General features: G+C 39.6%; 1 protein-coding gene across 1 annotated transcript in view; it reads right to left on the bottom strand.

The window, feature by feature from the left end:
- Positions 1 to 9,939: 9,939 nt before the first annotated feature.
- Positions 9,940 to 20,161, bottom strand: part of ANOS1 (anosmin 1) — a 150,467-nt gene continuing 140,245 nt past the window's right edge. The window contains exons 10-14 of the mRNA XM_069463845.1: positions 16,243 to 16,337; positions 13,684 to 13,855; positions 12,666 to 12,886; positions 11,392 to 11,533; positions 9,940 to 9,998 (exon numbers count right to left, since the gene is read on the bottom strand). Coding sequence (XP_069319946.1) covers positions 9,940 to 9,998; positions 11,392 to 11,533; positions 12,666 to 12,886; positions 13,684 to 13,855; positions 16,243 to 16,337 — 689 coding nt within the window. The remainder of the gene's footprint in view (positions 9,999 to 11,391; positions 11,534 to 12,665; positions 12,887 to 13,683; positions 13,856 to 16,242; positions 16,338 to 20,161) is intronic.

Here is a 20,161-nt window from a genome sequence, read left to right as displayed (position 1 = left end):
TTAAGGCAGTAAAACATCCAGGCAAAAGACTCCTGTCCTCCGTAAGGACCTTACAGAGGCTTCAAGGACATGGCACTGTCTCCATAAATACGCATTTCAAGTTCTCCACTGTGTTTTTGTGCTATAAACTGCACGTCGATTTAAACCGATCTCGTGCTATGCAGTGGGGTTGCCGCCGGCCTCCCCGCTGCCAAGCCACGGGCAGGACTTAGAGTCTCCTCCGTGTGTCGCATGTGGCTCCCAGCGCTTCGCTCCGCTGTTTATAGGTGCAACTGCCTGAATGCTGATGTTTTGGCTTTAGGCCTTTTCTGAGAAAGCTGGCAATGGCCCAAGTGATGACAATACAGCACTCATAAAGGACCAGGCATGAAGGGATACAGCAGCTGCTGTCCGCACAGCGGTGGCGCACCCACACCTGCAGTTTGCACACAGCTGCAGGGCCGGCATTTGCGCTCCCTGGCGCGTGCGTAGAATTTGGCTTTGGCTTCGGTTTGGTAATACTTCCGGGAACGTCTGTGGGAATGCCAAAGGAGGGTCTGGTAGATGGGGCATGGCAACAGGTTGGCGTCTTCTCTCAAGCCTGGAACCAGAGCCACACCCTGACGATTTGGATGAGGGAACTGTCCTAAGTGAATTTGATAATAAAGAAGGCATTGAAATGCTTTGCGTGGCTGGCCGTGGGATTACGGAATTACCTCCATCATGACTACCTTTGGGAGCACAATACTAGCAAGCACTTTAATTGCTAAATCTTAAACCGCTGCATGCAATTAATTTGGGAGAAAGTACAACTATTTTCATGTGTAAAAACAACATTGTGCCTGCAAACTACTTAACAGTCAGTAAACATTTCTTATATTAAGGAAAATAATTACTGAATGATATTTATAGTTAACATTTGATATGGTTTATTCAACAACCGCTTATCTCTATACAGATGTAGTAAAAAAAAATTTGGAAACATTTGCTCATGAAAAATACCCATAAAATGCATCTTCAATTTATAGTCTGATTCAACTGCAGATGTTTAGTGCTACGAATCACAGGCTTGAGCCAGATGTGCTAACCTCACCACTTTTATTTTATCCCAAACTAGAATATTTAGTCATAGCAAACCTACAAAAGGGGGTTCTTTTTAATTCTTTTTTTATTTTTAAATTTTTTATTTTTAATTATGGACACGTAATAGTTGGATATCTTTATAGGTACATGTGATGTTTTGATACAGGCATACGATGTGAATTAATCAAATCAGGGTAACTGGGGTATACATCACCTCAGGCATTTATCATTTCTTTGTGTTAGGAACGTTCCAATTCTACTTTCGGTTATTTTAAAGAATACCCTAACTTACTTACGACTGCAGTCATTTTATTGTGCTATCGGTATTGTTCATTCTATCCAGCTATCTAACTGTATGTTTGCACCCACTAACCATCCCAGCTTTACCCCCACCACCTTTCCCAACCTCAGGAAACCATCATTCTACTCTCTGTCTCAAAGAGATCAGTTGTTTTTAATATTTAGCTCCCACATATGAGTGAGAACATGCAGGATTTGTCTGTCCATGCTTGGCTTTCTTTTTAATTCTCTTCTTAAAATCTCTAGCAATACACATTCCCCATCCCATTGGCTATTTGACTAGAAGTGATCAACAAGTGGGAATCATACAAATATTTGCACTCCCCAGGGTGGCGAATCACTGCCAATGAAACTGACAATTATATAAATACAGTAATTATTGTCAAGTCTTTGACTAGGTCCTTAAACTATGTCTCCTGGAGTTTCCAAAATTTACTCAGAAACTAAAAAGCAGGGCCAATTTTCCATGTAAAGTCAAAAGAATTAAAATTTCTTTCCTGCTATCTAGATAAGGGAGAGAGTAGAGGAAAAGGAAAAGCTTTTGTAGAGGATCTCAAGGCGTCATCCATGTATACTAGTATACATGCCACTGGTCAAGCCAGGGAGTGCTGCAAGAAAGCCAAGTGTGGCCAAATCGCAAAAGCCTTCAGTTCTGCACAGAGTGTTTGGACAACTCCACGTGGCAGTTGTTCTCTCTCCGGCTGCTCATCAGAATCAGTTCAGAATCTTTCAAAATGTCCCACTGTCAAGAATATTCCACTATTCTGATGGAATCAGTAAGATGTAACTCAAAAACAAAAACAAAAACAAAACAGAACAAACAAAAAAACACCTCCAACATACTAAGTCATATTGACATTTCACTTGCTCACCTTCTATACATAGATAATATATTTAGTATCATATACAGTTAGTATAATATATGCTTCATACATATATTTATTAAATTTCATACTGATGCATGATAATCCATATATACCTAGTATTTTATACATGTATACAAAGTATTTCATAATATATACACAGTATTTTCTTCTATCCGTACATGCATAGTATTCTATGCATATATATACATAATGTTTCATACATATATACACAATATTCTATGCATGGATACAGAATATTTCAGATACATATACATATTTACCCACACATATATAAAATTATGTGCTTACTTGTTACAGGCTATCTTTTGTAACTTGAGCTTATGGGAGGACAGTTTGGCAGGCAGAAGAGATTAGTGGCTAACACTGAGGACACCGGAGTTCAATGGGTCCATTTTCAGACTCTGCCACTCACTTGGCTACCTGATCTTGAGCAATTGACTTAAATGATCTTTGCCTCACTGTCCTCAGCTTTAAAATATCGCCAGCTCCATAGGGTAGTTGTAGAAATGAATGAGAGAAAGCAAGTAATGAAAGAATGGAGTACCTTACAATCAGTCGATCCTCAGTCAATTTTAGCTCTAGAGGTTAATTCTTTCAGTAGCCTCTCAAGTAAACTATGACCAACTAGAAGCATGACCTTGTGGTCCATCCTGTGCTGTACTGAAGCAGGGACCACTCCGCAGAGGAAGGCAGGGTGAAGTCCATTATTCATAGTGAATCCAATTGCACTTGATTGGCTACTGTTTGAGATGGGGAAGGAGATATAGGGCATGAAAAGGTTAAACCAGCATCACTTCTGGATTGCAGGATAGTCTGGTGCTCTGAGCATAATGACTGATCAATTCTAATTGGCTGCCTTGGACTGCCCCTAAATCACTACCAGCTGCCCCTTGAAAGCTGTTTCACAAGGCCCAGAAAAGTCATTTCTGCTAACAACACTCTACAGCATCCAAAACTGTATTTGACCAGCCCTGTATGTTATCAATATTTCTCAGGTTAAATTCCCAATTATACCCAAAAGAAGATTGAAAGGAAGTTGCTTATTATATCTACACCTATATTCATGTACACACGTGTGTGTGTGTGTGTATATATATATATATATTTGCATGCATACTGCTATCTACAGCTACATCTTTATCTATAATTTAGTCAAGCAAAAAGTAGGAGGTAAAACTTCAGTTCTCTCTGATGCAATCAAAATGTGGTGCTTCAGTGTGACTTTTTGCTTCTTCAGCTCTGCAAGTAGGAGTGGTTCGAACATTTACCATTCAATATCTCCTCAAGGTCTGGAGGAGCATTTGCAGCACGGGGCACATATTCGAATCACCTGGGGACCCTTTAAAATAGCACTGATGTCTGCACTTCCCTCCTGATCTGAAGGTGCCAGAGTGCACTGGTCGTCTTAAAAACTCCTCTGGGAATTCTAATGGGCAGCCAGTTTTGAAAGCCTCTGACCCAGGGTCAGGGTCATGCTAAGAATCAAAGCCAATTGTTCAAAACTCAATATTTAAGGATTACATTATTCTGAAACTCAATTTTCTTTCCTACTTTGGGCAATTTTTAGCTTTCCAAACAGTATGAATTTCAATGTTCTTTTTATTTTCTCAAATCCACTTCTAGACTACAAATTTGCATCAGGATTCCTCTCAGCCACTGAAATGATCTTTCAGAGCTATAGATTTACTTACACATAAATTTAATTTCCTTGGACAAGACAGATTTGTCTAGAAAGATTTGTGAAGTGCTTGTATGCTTTATGAAAACAATCCATTGACTAAAATTCAAGACAACATTAAATGCATATTAATTCAATCATTTTTATGGCATTAAAGTTAAAACCAGCACAAAGTAAATTGCATTCAGCCTTAGGGAAATGTGCAAAATTATAAAATTCATTTCTTTGAGTAATTGTTTGTCCCTTGGAAGTTGGTTGATCTTATTAAAACACAATGGGTTGTACACATGTGATTAAATTGCACAGAACTAAATACATGGAAACACCATACATGCACACACTTGTGTGCATGTAAAACTCATGAGATCTAAATAAAGGATATGGTTTGTATCAAAGTCAACTTTCTGACTGTGATACTGTACTATAGTTTTGGAAGATGTCACCATTGCAGGAAACTGGATGAAGTATTTGGAACAATAATCTCTATTAGTTCTTACAATTGCATGTGAATCTACAATTTTCTCAAAATAAAAAGTAAAAAAAAAAATACTCCTTTAAAGGAGATTGGCAAACCATGGAGGGCTTGGATTTGAATTTAAAGTTGGCAAGACACAGGGAGCCCTCCCGACTACTTCAATGTCATGTACAGTAAACGTCTCCTCAGCAACATTTAATCTAGCATGCTCCCACTTTAAAACCCACTGTGACATCCAGATCAGATCCCTGGCCCTTAGTTATTTTGTGAAAGTTCTGTGGTCTTCTCCAAGCCTTGGTCTTGGAGACCAAGACTCACCCTGGTCTTATTCTTGCTTTGCCCTATTTTCTAAATGTCCTCTTCATTCTAATTTTTGTCTTTGATCTTAGTCTTTTCCAAATTCCTCTTACTGTGTTCTCTGTAGATTAGAAGCTTTTGTTATGAAGATCCTATATAAACTGTTCCTTTCCTCGTCTTATCCTAGAATACATTCCGTCACTCCCAGAGATTGAGTATCAAGAAGTTTGGTGCAAATGTAATGAATGCACTTACTTTTATATTGTTAATAGTTGCACTAAATTGTTTTAGAGATTGCAAACCCTCTATCCCTGACCTTAGTCATCTGACATTTTTAAACACACATGTGCACACCCACAGGAAATTTTCAAATTATCTTCACATGACAGTCTTCATGGGAACCATGAAGACAGTGGCAAAATCCTAAATTTTTATTATGTCTTATTTATTGTCTGCCTTTTCCTACTAGAATGAAGAATCCATGAAAACAGGGAGCTTGTCTTCCTTAACCAATGTCCTATCTTTTAAGCTAGATGGAGAGGGAATAAGGTAATGTTTGTTGAAAAAAAATGGATAATCACATAAGTCAATGATTTTGTGCAGAATAAAATGATCCAAGTTATCCTAAATAACATCATTTTATTTCTTATGCCTTTCTTTATTTCATAAGCATTCCTCCAATTCATCAGCAGCTATGCTATCAGTCTGTTGCATGTCTCTCAAAACTCTTCTTAGATATTGGGGATTTAAACTTCAACATAGTGCATAGTATTGAAAAACAGCGATACCAATGAATGCTTATCAGCATGGCTTATACCTAGAATTTTCTGGGTAAATCTTGGCTGTTTAAAAACAATTTAAAGTTGAAATTGTTGATTAAAAATGCCACCAAAACCATCAGGAGTTATGGTTGTAAATGGGATGAAAGAACTCTGAAGTGTTGATTGTCAAACTCTAAAATACCTTCGTTAGGATGAAGTGCTGTCTTGTTAACATTTACCAGACCTCAAATTCCATTCATACTGACATGGAAAGTTAGGCTTTTTTAATCTCCCTGGCAGCAGAAACTGTTAATTTTTCTTCCTAAATGAGAGAAAAGTGTTTCTTTAAGGAATAAATGAGTCAAATCATAGGGCAGGTTTAAGGATAGTTTATTACTGAACCAGTATGTACAAACTCTAACATGAAAATAATGAGTCACAGAATATCAGACTATTTACAAATACTTTTTTTTTTTACAAAACATTTTTACAAGATTACTTCTCTCTAAATAACATGACAGACATACACAAAAATCAACTTTTTTATTACATACATAAATAAATATTGACTTTAAAGGACCACTATAAGGGACATGAACTCTGCAAATCATTTGGATGAGAAGGTAGCAGTTCTGTTATCTGCACACTACAATATAATCAAATAAAGAAAAAAAGACAATAACTTTATATAGACCTCTGTTAATCACTCTGTAAATTGTATAACTTGCTAAGATGCTCAGAAGAGGTAAGATAATCATGAGAATCCATTCCACACCTGACACCGCACCTGGACATGCAAAATTATAGAGAAGAGTCCACATCTTTACGGATTCATGTATATTCTATAACGAACTTTAAAGTACATGCAACGGATATTCAGCCGCTGTGTTCTGGCTATAATGTGATTTAGAGTTATCTGCAATCACGGAAATGAGCAAACTTGAGGAACCCATGGTAGAAGGAAGGGCATTAAATAAACACGTCAACATCACAAATGACACTCACAGATGCACAGGGCAAAATTAGCATTTGTACTTGTATGATACAGACAGAAGTCAAAACGCAATCTTTCAATCAGGTTTTTAGTGGACATACAAAAGACACGATTTAGGCCTTAGAAGTCAAATGAGATAACTTCTTGGGTGTCCGGTAGTTCTTGAGGCTTGTTCCTACAATTTATAGGGTTCCTTATAAAGGGAAAATTCTTGTCTGTTCAGTAATGATCACTCTCTGGCAGTGGTTCTCAACCAGGGGTACTTTTATACCCCAGGGGGCAGTTGACAATATCTGGAGACATTTTTGGTTGTTTCAACTCAGGGGAGGGGACAACGGGCATCTGGTGAGTGGCCACCAGGGTTGCTGCCAAACACCCTATGGTGCGTGGGATAGCCCCCCACGGTAGAGAGGTAGCCAGCCACAGAGGTCAGCAGTGCTGAGCTGAGACAACCTGCTCTACAGAGTCAGTTACGTGTTCTGAGGTTCCGAGGACAGAGGTGTATTTTTAATCCTTGAACTTTGTTTAACAAACGTTTCAAAAAATTAACTGTAATCAACTTTATCTTCTCTAATGTGTCACATTAAAACAATGAATGACTTCAGAGGGCAGGCATTGATTTGCAAACATGGTTCTGTAGAGTTCTATTTAGAAAAAGAGGGTAGCACAGATAAATGTATCATGAAGGCACGAACATTGTAAATAAAGACAATGCCTGCAGCCGCGGCCTGTGTGGGGTTAACCAACTGCATTTGATGACCTTATTTTGCTGACCTCAATTTCCTAAACAGTCACTACTATCGCTGGATATATTTTCCTCGTATTAGAGAAATACATCTAATTTCAATAAAACATTAGAGAATTAGGCACCAAAATTATGTTTTTGGGGAAAAAAAACACAGATTTTTATCATTTTATTAGGGGACTCACATTTTTAAAATTCACAAATTTGTTACTATATTTTTGATCATTTGAATATTGTTGGAGATTATTAAAAATAGTAAAAGAAACTTATGTTTTTATTACCTTATTAATAGCATTTTTCTTCCAATAACACTAATAAAGTTTAAATTATTAAATATTACAGCAAAATTAGAAGCTTATAAGAATGGCTTTAGATTTTGTAAGGAAGATGTGAGCTTCAGAACCACCGTCTGAACTAAAAATATATTTATTTGTTCAATGTCCATTACCCAGACAGAAAAACATAATTAAATTTTATACAATTAAATTTTTATAATAATTTAATAATATTTTGCATCTATGTATATACTCCCATCTTTCTAACTATACAGCAGTATGAAAATTGGCTGGTATAAATATTTGGATTTGTTCATGACCAATTCATATAAAAGATAAATGTGTAGCCAATAATGAAAAGTTTTAATTTTTGAAATTTTAAGCACTTGCAATTCAGATGCTGGTAATGGCCCTAGAATAAAGCATAGTTTCAGAGACGATGTCTATGGCACCAGCTTGCTCAAGCTGGGGGTGTTTTTAAATGAAGGCTGTTCCTGTTCTCTCCATTCAAAGTTCTCGGAACCGGGTGATTTCCCAACACACTGTGATTACGTCCACTCCAGCCTATGATGGGAGCTGCAGAAAACCATTCAGAACCAACATGAACTTTCATTCTGAGATTTCCAATTTACATTACTTGTACAAAGCAACATTCCTGCACTATTTACTTTTAAAACATTGTAACACACAGGAGACAAGATTCAATATGTATTATTAGGTGTCTCTGTTTATAGCTTGTGTTTCCTACAGATACACATTGACTTCATAAAAATAGTTTCTCCACATTTTATTTTGCATCTCCCTCTAGAGACCAGTCTCCTGGGGTCAATGAGTTCTGAGTGGCCCATGGTCCCCAGGAATGATCAGGCGTCTGCACGCATTCAGGAAACAATCAAACAAGGACCCAAGTCCCACCATCAAAATCTAAGAACAACCTTACTGATTTTCTTCCCACTGTACCTGGGTAGATAATGAAATGAGGGAGACTTTCTTTCGTAGTGTTTAATTTTGATAAATTATTCTTTTCTCATAGAATCAGCATTGATGGGGAAAATATATTATCCTTGTGACCTTTAGAAGAACTATATCTTTATCCACCACTGGTGAGCTATGAAAACAATTTTTTCTCTGATTCATATTCAAGGTATATTCATGTACGTACATGTGTCTCTGTGTATACATATATGTATATATATGCACATTTATAAGTATAAAGACATATATCTATGTGTATTTCAAACCATGTATGAGTATTTCTTCAAGAAAAAAATGATGTTAAACTAAACATCTGTGTGCTTTAGGTTGCTCCAATATCCACTGCAAAACCATATACTGAGAACATGTTTTGACTTAAGTTCATGCTACAGGGGGTAGTTTGGAACACAAGAAATTTTCGAAACAATAAGGTATAATAGATTTGGAAGACTGTAGGTTAATTAAAGGCAAATAATCATTCTTCTCTATCAGTGAAAGCCCTTTTTTAATACATTGCTGAGAATATTTTAGCATACAATTAGCTTACTTTGATTAAGAAAAGGCAGGCCTCTGTAAAGATCTGAAAATGCTCAATACTTGGGATTCTTTCATTTGAAGCAAGAGGTTTTGTGAATTTTCAGGTGGTTAAGAAAAAAATGAGGTGTACCAAAAGGTGCTATTCTTTAGTGAGGAAAATAAGGGGAAATATAAATAACATATCAGGAAAATCTCTCATATTACAGGATGAAATATTAAAAAGCATCCCCAGAAAAGAATTTTCATTTCTCCAAGGCAAAATCTGGTTAGCAGCTTTTAATTCATCGAGTCTCCTTGGGTTGAGTGTCTTTTGTAAATCATAATTTACAGATTGAACTTTCATTTACCTTTTATAAAAAGAAGCATAGCACGCATAAAGTGGGAGCATTTTTAGATTTGAATTCCTTGGTATATTTTAGGTTATAAATTTTCAGTTAAAAAAAATCACCCATGATAAAAAAGATCTTATAAAAGATTTGAATACATAGTGCTGTATAATCTTAGTTGATCTTTCAAATCAAATACATCATTTAATCAAAAATATATTTTTATTGATTGAATTTATGCTTGGTGTATGCATGAATTGTCTATGTGTTACACTACTTCCTTTTGAGAATTAGCTGCTCCAAATTCAGGGAAATCTCAGTTTTGAAATAATTCAGTAGAGATGAGCAAAGCCATACATGGAAAGACAATTTAAAGTTAAATAGGCCTATTCTTCATTTCCTCCATTGTCACAGGGGATTGACTGGCGTTCATTTTCACCAGTTGACTACTGGTCACTTGTTTCCAGATGCATCTGCGACTGCCAGAAGAACTTACTGCACAACAGGTACACAGGAGAGTCGGGGCCTCTGGGAAGTTCCTACTGCTTCTAGGAGTGCGCGTGCCTAGTAGCTGAAGTCCAGCAAGCGTACACATCCATGCAAGTTTTAAAACTCTCTTTGACCAGTTTAGTATCTTTCTGGAGAAGGCTTGTAATGATGTGGGTGACGATGTTTAAGATGGGGTCCTAAAAAGTGACAAAATGTAACAGCCACATCACTAGATACACATTGAATAAATGGTAGAAACACGTTTGTTTGGCATGAAAGCATCAGATCCAGGCAAACATCCCCTGCTATGACTGTGTCTTTCCTCTTCTGAACCCGGATGTGCAGGAATGTACACATTCCTTTCCTTTCTTCCCCTCCCTGCCCAGTTTTCTCTTCGCCCCTCGATTCCTGCCCCAAACCATAAAATAACAAGAGAGAGAAGACAAGTTCCTTCCCTGAAGCTTCTGATTATTTAAGCAAACCATGATCCTTTTTTATTTCCTAAACAAGTTTTAAAAATTAACAAATAATTGTATTATATATAATTTCAATGAAGGAACAGCGGCAAAGCATCTCCTCCAACGCTTACAGACTTAAGGGCTGTCAAGGTCCCCCACTGTGATGGCTTTTGCTGTTCTTCAAATGATATGCATACCAAGTTATTGGCACAAATTTGATCCATCATTTTAAAAAATCTGAGCTAAAACTGTGATTCTCAGTTTTCTTCTTAACACACAAATCTTTAGACACCACTTTTTAAATTTAAGCCAGAAAATAAGTAAACAAAATGCATAATTTAAAAATCAGCAGGAGGCTACTTGTTTTCAAAGAGTAGGTGACAATTTTCTTTTTCTAAATTGACTAGATTTAGCAAAAATCAAGTAGACGGATTTGGGTCATATCATGAAGAAAATTCATGTTCTGTATTACAGTAAAATCTATGTAACAAGAACATAAGTTCCCTAGCAAATACGATTTCCTATATTGCCATGTTAGAAACTCTTAATTTAAAAACATTTCAGATTACTATGAGACTAAATATTTTTTTCCACATGTATTCATGTATCAAGAGACAAGGAAAAAGCATGTATTATGTAGGAAAAAATGCAAGAAAGGAAGGAAGAAGGAAAAGACAAAAGGAAAGACGGAGGGAGAGGGAGGGAAGGATAGAGAGAGGGAGGGAGGGAGGAATGGAGGAAAGGAAGAGGGGGGAAGAGGGAGGGGGAAGGGGGAGAGAGGGAGGAAGGAAGGGAGGGAGGAGGAAGGAGAGAGGGAGGGAGGAAGGAAGGAAGGGAGGGGGGAGGGAAGAGGGAGGGAGGAAGGAAGGGAGGGGGAGGGAGGAAGGAAGGGAGGGAGGGAGGGGGGAGAGAGAGGAGCAATTAAGCATCCACTGTACAATTCACACTAATCGTAGCTGGAGTCAAATCCAATAAGTAGGTACAAAGGTGAGTAAGTATTTCAGGTAAGGAGAATGCCCTATTTCTCAGAAGTCTGTAATAATGTATTTCTTTGCTTTCATTTTTCAACAAGACTTTTCTCCCTGTCCCCGAGACCTGTCAGAGCACCCTCATGCCCTGATGCCCCACTCACGGAGTGCCGATGAGGGTGGGAGGGCGGGCGTCCGGAAGGTCTTGACCGTGGCTGGCCCTTCCCCTCCCGTGGTCAGCACTTGGACTTCCAGTCGGTAGAGGGTAGATGGCCTCAGGTTGGGCACTGTTAGGACATGGTGATCCTAAGGAAGTGACACAAAATACGGTCATCAGTGAATGACCTTTTAGAGACAACACACACTGCACACATAGCCATGAGGGCTTCTTCCCCCATTCTAGGAAATTATGTACGTGCATTTTGGGTTGTTCTTTAAAGCCACGCTTTAACGTGGAGGATATTTCCCCTCGTGTGCAGGAGTTCTCCGCCATGTGGTTTCTTAGCATCTAGCTCAATTCTTGGCAGCCCAAGACACTTGGCAGAGTCAAAATGTGCCAAGGGGCTGGTTCTCAGGGCTCACTCCCGGGATTTTATTTATTTTTTACGCCTTAACATCAGACTTTCCCAGGGTTGAAAGTTTTCAGCTGCACATCTTGTGATGTGAATTCTCGATAATCCAAATTTCAGTGAATGAGCCAACTGTTTTTCTTAAAACACAATATCTGTCATTGCCCATAAGTGAAAATGTTTATTTTTATGCCAACACATTCTTCTCAAAACTCAATAAAACCTAGTACATTCATAGAATAACTGCTCTCTAATTTCATGGAATTTTTCCTTCTGGGATTTAAGTTATATATATATATATATTTTTTTTTTCCCTTTTTGCATTTTGCAGCAGAACTTGGCTATTCTAAGGGCATTTTCAGAGAGAGTAAAAGCCCACACATGAATTTTTTTTTTCAAGCCAAGGAATTAAGTGCCCGGGAAGACAGGCCAACTCATTACAGGCGCTAGCCAAATTTGAAGGGGGAAAAGAAAGAAAAACAACAAGCCTCTTTTTAGCTGCTTTTCCCCCAATTCAACGCTTCCAACAGGGCAGTCCACTTGGACCAGAGAGACACCGAGTTAACAAAGATGGAAGAAAATGGCTCAATCCCTTGCAAATAACATAGACAGGATAAGATCTAGTCAGGAGCTGGCTCCAGTCATCAAAATTTGCCTAGATGACAGCTCATGCGACTTGTTAACTGTTGACCACACCTGTGATGGGATAAGGCCTGTGACATGATGCAATGAGAGGAAGAGGATGCAGAAAGAAGGCTGCATGCTCCACGGCAGAGCAGGCAGCGGACAGAGATCCCCACCTGCAACGGTAACTGAAAAGGGCTAAGGGACAGTGACAGCACAGGCTCGGGACATGAGGCGGCACCTACTGAGGGCAGGATCTGCGACTGTGAGATGATGCTGTTGGGCAAGCTGTTCTGTCTGCTCTCTGTGGTGACCTCGGCCCACGTCACTTGGAATCCAGTCATGGGCTGATAGAGATTGGCCTTGGCCATCTTCCAAGCAAAGTGGCCCGTGATGTTAAAGTCCTGGATGACGAAGGAAGCAGAAAGGTTCTCCGGCTTGGCTAACACTTTGGAAAGAGCATGACCTGTGGCAATGCAGAAAGGAAGACTGGGGTTGGGATTCTGGAGAAAGCATGAACGGGGGATGGGTTTTACATTCGCTGCAGGGATTTTAGGTGCTGTGGCAAGGAAGCAGCAGTCTGACCTCGTTCTTTCAGCATGGACTCAAGCCATCACCTTTTGATAAATAGGGATAGGTGGGTAGGAATCTCATTTCTATAATTTTGTGCTAAATGCTCCTCTAATGCTTTGGGGATTATTTTTAGAACCCTGCTTTGGGAATGGCAAAAAGGGAGGAGTTTAGATTCTGGCAAGACTCAGCCCTTCAAGAGCAGCAATGACTGCAGTGAGAAGGGTGAAAATCGAAATTATTAGAAAAGTTATTAAATCCAGGGCATTTAAAGAGCCCTGGGTATTTGTCATCCCTGCAAGAAAGGGGCTTTGGCAAGGACAAGCTGGTGCAAGCTGCAGATCTGAGGTTTGCTGGGTTGATGTAGAAAGTGCGTGGAGACAACATATACATCAAAGGGGTAGGATAAAAATGAAATAATGTATGCCAAAGCACAAGCAGTATCTCAATGTTTGCTTTCATTTCCAAAAGGATCATACTGCTCACAAAGGACATCTTTCCAATGCTGTTAGGGTTATAAAATAATACAAACATTCCCGCATATTTTCCCTCCAAATTGGGCCACCATTTCACAACTTAGAAAGAGGAGCACTGTTAGTCTTTAGGGTCTTATGAAATATGGTTTGGAAATGTTTTCGAAGTGGTGCTGATATCTTAGACCAAGATGCGGAAGTCCATCCGGAATAAAAATACCTGCGTCGCCGGGGCAACTGACATGCTTGTGGCTTTTCCCCTTAAGAGCGGAGCAAGGTGGCGTGGCGAAGAACACCGTTTCTGCCTTCGAGTGACCCTTTGGCCGGATGGGTTGGACCGTCACCTTATATTTGCAGGAAAATGACAGATCTTGGAGAATTATATAATTTTCCTAGAGCAAGAGAAAAATAGGCAAGCAATAAATCTCATCAGGGAGTTAAAAAAAAATTGGCAGGAGTTGAAATCATATTCCCACAAGGATATTTTCCTATATATGGAGGGTGGGCAATATGGCTTTTATAAAAAGTAGAAAGCAGACACTGTCCACGTTTTGACTGATGACGAGTATTAATCACTCTCGTGGCTGTGGGACGCATCCTCTGGAATGAAACAATGCCGCAATGCCGTGGCAAGTCCGCACCAAAGCAGCCAGCTTCCGAGGTTCGCAGCCTGCACTCTGCGTCGGCAGCAGTGCAGGTGGGAAGTGTAAGGCTGTTTGGTGTTTGGCAAATATAAATCTAATATTTTTAATAAAAAAAAATTTTAAACCCCCCAAAAACCTAATCCAGGCTTTTCAGAGACACAGAAATAGCTTATATATGTTTTCCTGTTTAAAAACATGATATATTTTTTAGCAATGGATCTTTTCCCATTTTGGAAAGCTGTTATTGCTTTCTGGCATAACGTGATTAAATATAAATAAAATAGGCTAAACTGCTAAGGAGTCAGAGGCTTAGAATATAACTGTGACATGAAAGATGGCATGTCCTGTGATAACAGTTTGCAACTGTGTTTCTTTTATGTTTGGTGAAGTTCCATGTCGCTGCTCTATCTTGTATTTATCACGTCTTAATATGTGTGTGTAAAAGGTGCAGATGGAGGGTGTGTGCCTGGGAGCCCTTGCGCAAACAACAGGCATTCCTGCCAGGTGGCAGCGGGGCTGTGGGAGAAACCATGAAGCAAGAATTAGGATAAAAATGGAGGTGGAAGCCCTTCCTGGGTTGCCTGAGCCAGGGGTGGAAGCTGCTGCAGGCGCAGCAGGGAATGCTCAGGGGGATGGGGGACAATGCCAGGGCTGCTGGCCTTGATCTAGAAGGGGACAGGAGGCAGGGTGGACCCAGCTCCACACAGCGAGCACCAAAAGGTGCAGGGGAATCAACTCGGTCCAGACACCCAAGCCTGCTGCATCTCTTTGGGAGTCAGAATTGCTTTTCTTTAGGCATGAACCTGCACTTTATGTGGCACTATGCTGGAATCCAGGGTTCGCCATCAAGGACTCTGCTTCGTAGGTGTGCCGAGAATGCTTTCATGTGGAAGGCAGACCTCTGCCCAGTAAGCAAATTAGCTGCTGCTTCACCCTACCATGAAAGCAAATTAATTGGGCCCAACGGTCGATTAAAAATGAAAACAGACAAGTTCTAAGCCTTTAACAGTATGCTTTTTTGAAATTTTGATTCTTATTTCTACCAGATACATTACATATGCTCAGTGAATAGCTATTCTCACTTTCGGAGTTAATGAAGATGCCAAGCCCATGACTGGAAGGCCACGTGGACACGAGCCAGGCTCCGTCCGGTTCCCGCACATGTGCCACTGTACACGGGGCCCTCGCCCCTGCCCACAAACATTTCTAATAAATCCTGCTTCTGTTTAATTCTCTTTCTACTTTTCAAACAGATTTCCTCATTTAGAATGTCTGCTTAATTTCTTAATGAAGGTCACAAACTTTGGGACTAATTTAAGGATAAATTAAAGGAGTAACTTTGGTAAACTGGTTGAGACAAGTCAAACCCAGTAAAAAAAAAAAAAAGAAAAGAAAAGAAAAAGAAAAAATAGCTGTGTGTTTCTGCAAATCCAGTGACTCATTTTCTCTCACTGTCTTAAAGTTATGTGATCAGATATGAACTTAAAAATAGTGTCCTGGTTGCTTTAGAAAATGTTCATAAGGAAAAGATTCCAATTACATATCCCAAGCTGTAATACCACACATTTGTGGCCATGTTTTTGAATTTTTTTAAACTGTCCTCATTCATGACGTGTAAATTGCTGCCATCAACACCTTGTACAACACAATGCCCTCTTAAACATGTTATCTTGGTTTGCTGATTCTAATCTGTAACTCATGTGTTAATCCCCAAATATTTGGAATGATATTTTGAGTAGCATTGAGTTGCTATCCCCAAGGAGTTTAATGTTCTCTTAAAGTTAAATATCAAAATATAGGCACTTGGTGTGCAGGCCGGGTAGCATCTCCCATTAACTGGAGGAACCGATGGCACTTACGGATGTGGCAAAGAGAGGTGCTGAGTGACAACATCACATAGAAATTCAGCATTTTAGGACTTGCCCTGTGTCGCCAATGGAATAGTTCTCCATGTAATGCTGTGCATGGATAAAAGAATGGATCGATGTAATGACTGTCAGGTTTTTAGTTTTCATTGGGTCATTATTCAGTAGCTCATTTGTGAGAGTGAGTTATCCATTTGTCATATCCAGTTAGCACATCGTCCTGTCCAGTTATGCACACAGATCAAGTCAGTCTAGAAAGCATCTTCTTACGTGGGTCATGCCAGAGGACGTCTCCCATCCAGTCGTTTTGTTGTGGGTGCACACTTCTGGAAACCACTGCACGTGATACCGCTTGACACTGGGATCTACAACATCGAGACACACAAACAAAAATAACAGCCTGGAAGTTACATTCCATGTAGTCCACTGTTCTTAGACTGGAGCGAACAGGAAGAGAGAAAATGAAACTCTACAGGTGCCAAAAAAATGCATAGGTGAGTCTACGGTGGTATAATTCTGATTATTTAGTGGTTAGGAGTAAAGTAAGTGGGAAAAGTAATACACAGCCAAAGGAAACCCCGTGTTGAAATGCAAGTCTAAGTAGGAAAAAAAAAAGCAATTAGCAAGCAATAGCAAAATGATTCTAAAGGTGCCTTGAGAATAACCTATCCATGTTTTTAGGGTAAGCAAAGCCCTGCAAGAAAGGGTAACACTCAGCACAGCTCTCTTCACTCACTCCTGCTGTAGGAGAGAATCATTAGAAGTCTCTCAATCCTATAATTTTTGGATGAAGATGAGAAGCTCTTGAATGCACAAAGAACAAAAGCAAACGTGAAGAATTGGCTACTCCTATTTATTTCCTAAAGTGTTGCCACAAGGCAGTTCCTTTGTCAGAAGGATCAGGATGTTCAGCATCCTGTTCCCCCTTCCCTTTCTAGGCGTCTGCTCCCTACTGAAATGTGCCTTGCTGCCTGCCCTCGAAAACGGCAGGAACCCTGCCCTTCCCAACATTCTCATTCCCAGGTGGAGCAGCGCATTTTCTGTGCATTTCTTTACTTTGGACAATAATGTGGGGGAAGAAAGAAAGACAGACTGAGGACAAGCGACTCATTGAGTGTGGGAAAGTGCTTGACGGTGTCAGGTTTATTAATCACCCCAGTGAGTCCAAGGGGTGTGAAACAGCGCTGCTTTGCTGGCAATTAACATCTCGTCCCGAACGTTGGCGCCAAGCGTTTGATGGGGGTTTTCAGAGGGAAAAGCTCTTTGAGGAAATTGGGTTGATCTAGTGGGAACTTGCTCTGAGCACTTTGGAACCAGAAAAGAAGAACTTTCGATCCAGAAAGGAAACAGATACAAAGTGAGCACCCAGGGCGTTTAGTTTAAAGGGAAATCACTAGTAGAGGTTTTAATTTTTGCACAGCAGACATCAAGGGTTTGATTTTCTTCTTTTTTCTTTTTAAAGAATGATACGTTATACACAAGGATGAAGTCTGTCAGTGAGTGATTCCATATTCTTTCCTTCAGCAACAGTGAAATCAACACACAAGCGCTGCCCTCCTGAAGTGGACATATTAATGGCACTACACAGATGATAAGAAAATGCATAAATAAAATCTACATTAGGTTGAAGGTAATAGGTCTATAGATAAATACAGAAAGTAAGGCACTTACAATTTAAAATTGTAACTTTTTGTATCTGTAATAAGTCTGCAAATAAATAGGGAAGCTAAGAGGGTTACAACTTAAAATTATAACTTTTAATGTGGACAAAAAGTTACAATTTTAAATAAAGTGGCCACATGTCTCACCGAGAAGCTCGTGTTTGAGTAAGGACCTTACAGAGGCTTGCGATGGGCGCTGGAATGCAGAGACCGTGGGAAGGGCACTCTGGGCAGCTCGGCCCGACAGAATTGGCTATAATGATGAAAATACTCTCTATGTGGTAAGCGCTGGTCACCTGTGCCTATGGCGCACTTGATATGTCACCAGTGCAACTGAGGAATTAAATTATTAATTCCATTTCATTTTAATCAGTTTAAATGTAAACAGCTGCCAGTAGCCAATGACTACAATATTGGAGAGCTCAGTTCTACCTGCAGTGAATACACAGTGAGTGTCAAAGTCCTGAGGTGGGAACAGCACGTGACTGAGATTCTTTGGTCGAGAACAGTCAGGGGGTTCCGGGTTGCCATATGACAATGACATGACCAGGCGTGGCTACCGCAGAGTGTCCTATGTAACTTGAAGATCCTTTATGTATTTTATGATGTAATTATATTGTCATAAAAGGAGACATCAAGAATGACACACGGATACTCCTTCCCTTCCGTCAGCCCTAAATGCTGCCATGCCTGAGTTCACCCCCACTTAGCTTCTCCCTATGTGTCACCCCCATGAACAATTTCATTCATTCCCATGCCTTGGAAAATCATTTTCCTGCTGACAGATCCCAAACTTCTACTTCCCCATGAGCTATTTCCTTGAAGAGCCAATGTTCCCTACCTCCTATACCACGTAGAGGCTTTCCAAACTCAACATTCCTAAAGCTACACTCTGGATTTCTGTCCCTAAATTGCCCCCTTGCAAGCAAGTTCTTTACTCTGGGTGCAGAAGGTAGAATTTTGGCCCTGATGCACAATCTTTGAAGAAGGCGGGCTTCAGCAAGGAAGTCCTGAAACCTCACTGAGCCTATTCCTTTATCTGAAAATAAGGGTCCTAACATGGCCAGTGCAGTGGGTTTCCAATGAGTCTTAAATTAGGTACTGCACTAGTTTTCTACAGAGACTGGAACAAATTATTACAAATGTAGTTGGTTAAAGCAACACAAAGTTATTCTCTTCTGAAGGTCCAAAATCAGTCTCACTGCGCTAAAATCGAGGTATTGGCAGGGCTGCGTCCCTTTCTGGAGACTCTGGGGGAGAATTTGCTTTCTCGCCTGTTCTAGCGGCTGGGGCCCTCTGGCCTTCCTTGGCTGGAGGCGCCGTTCCACCACCTTCATTCCACCACCTTCAGAGTCTGGTGGGCAGAGTCCTTCTCGCAATGCCTTCACTCTGGTTCTTTAGCTCTGCTGCCCTCTGCTACTTTGAGGAACTTTCGTGATTGTCTTGGTTCCCACTCAGATCATGAAGGCTAACCCTCTCTTCTCAAGGTTGGCTCTGAGTTATGGAACGGCTTTTCTTTGCTCCAGAATATAGATAATGCTCCTTAACGTGGCCTTCCAGGTCTCACGTGGTGACGGCTCTCAGCTGCCTGTGCACGCTCACCTCTTGCAGAATCTACCCGTATTCTCAATGCTTTGTTTGTTTTTGTCCTCATTTGATTAACCTCTGTCAACCCCTTTTGGTGAGAGCTCCATGAACCCAAATGATGTCTATTTGGTGTCACTGTTGTATAAACAAAGGTGTTCAGGGTGCCGTGGACTGTGCCATAAACATTTAATGAATCAATGAGTGAGTGTATGCCCATTCAAATTCACTTTTGTTTCACCAATTGTTCAGGTTATAGAGAAATGGAATTCCTTACGATCTAAAATATGAAAGAAAATAAAGAGTATTATACAAGAGCATTAAAAGAAGTGTGAGAAAATAAAAAATATTAAATAAACTTAGGTTTAAAATGTTCTCAAAGCATTGTAAATGGCAAGCCCAAAGGCCAGTTTGAGGACATTTATTTTTAGAAAGCAAACAAAAATATGCACATACTTGTTTATATTATTTGAGCTCAATTTAAAGAAATCAATTCATAGATATTTGCTTCCATGGAAGTCATTTGTACAAACATCTTGTCGTTAGCTTCATCCTGCCAATTATTACAATCCTAAGAGCTCGTGTCTTAGGCTATCACTGCAGGACTCAATGTATAACTAGAATATTAAAAATAGTATTGTTCAAACACTTCCTAAAGGGTTTCATGAAATTTTTCATGAAGTTTCATGAAAATTCTATGCTAAATGTCTAATTGATGTGGTTCTTGAACTTAATTTCTTCCTTCCACAAATAAATTGACGCTATAAAGAAAGTACATGAAAAGTATTTTTAAATGTTGGAATTTACTTGAGCTATGCTTCAACTATGCTTCAGAAATTGAGTGCATCCAATTATCTTTTCAAATATATCTAACTCACAGTGCCCGGAATAAATGAAGGGCTCTAAATTTTTTAATTAAATGTGAATTCCTAAATTTGCAAAAT

The sequence above is a fragment of the Eulemur rufifrons genome, chromosome 30 (genome assembly GCF_041146395.1).
Source record: "Eulemur rufifrons isolate Redbay chromosome 30, OSU_ERuf_1, whole genome shotgun sequence".
In the NCBI taxonomy this organism is placed as follows: Eukaryota; Metazoa; Chordata; class Mammalia; order Primates; family Lemuridae; genus Eulemur; species Eulemur rufifrons.
This window is presented reverse-complemented; position numbering and strand designations above follow the sequence as displayed.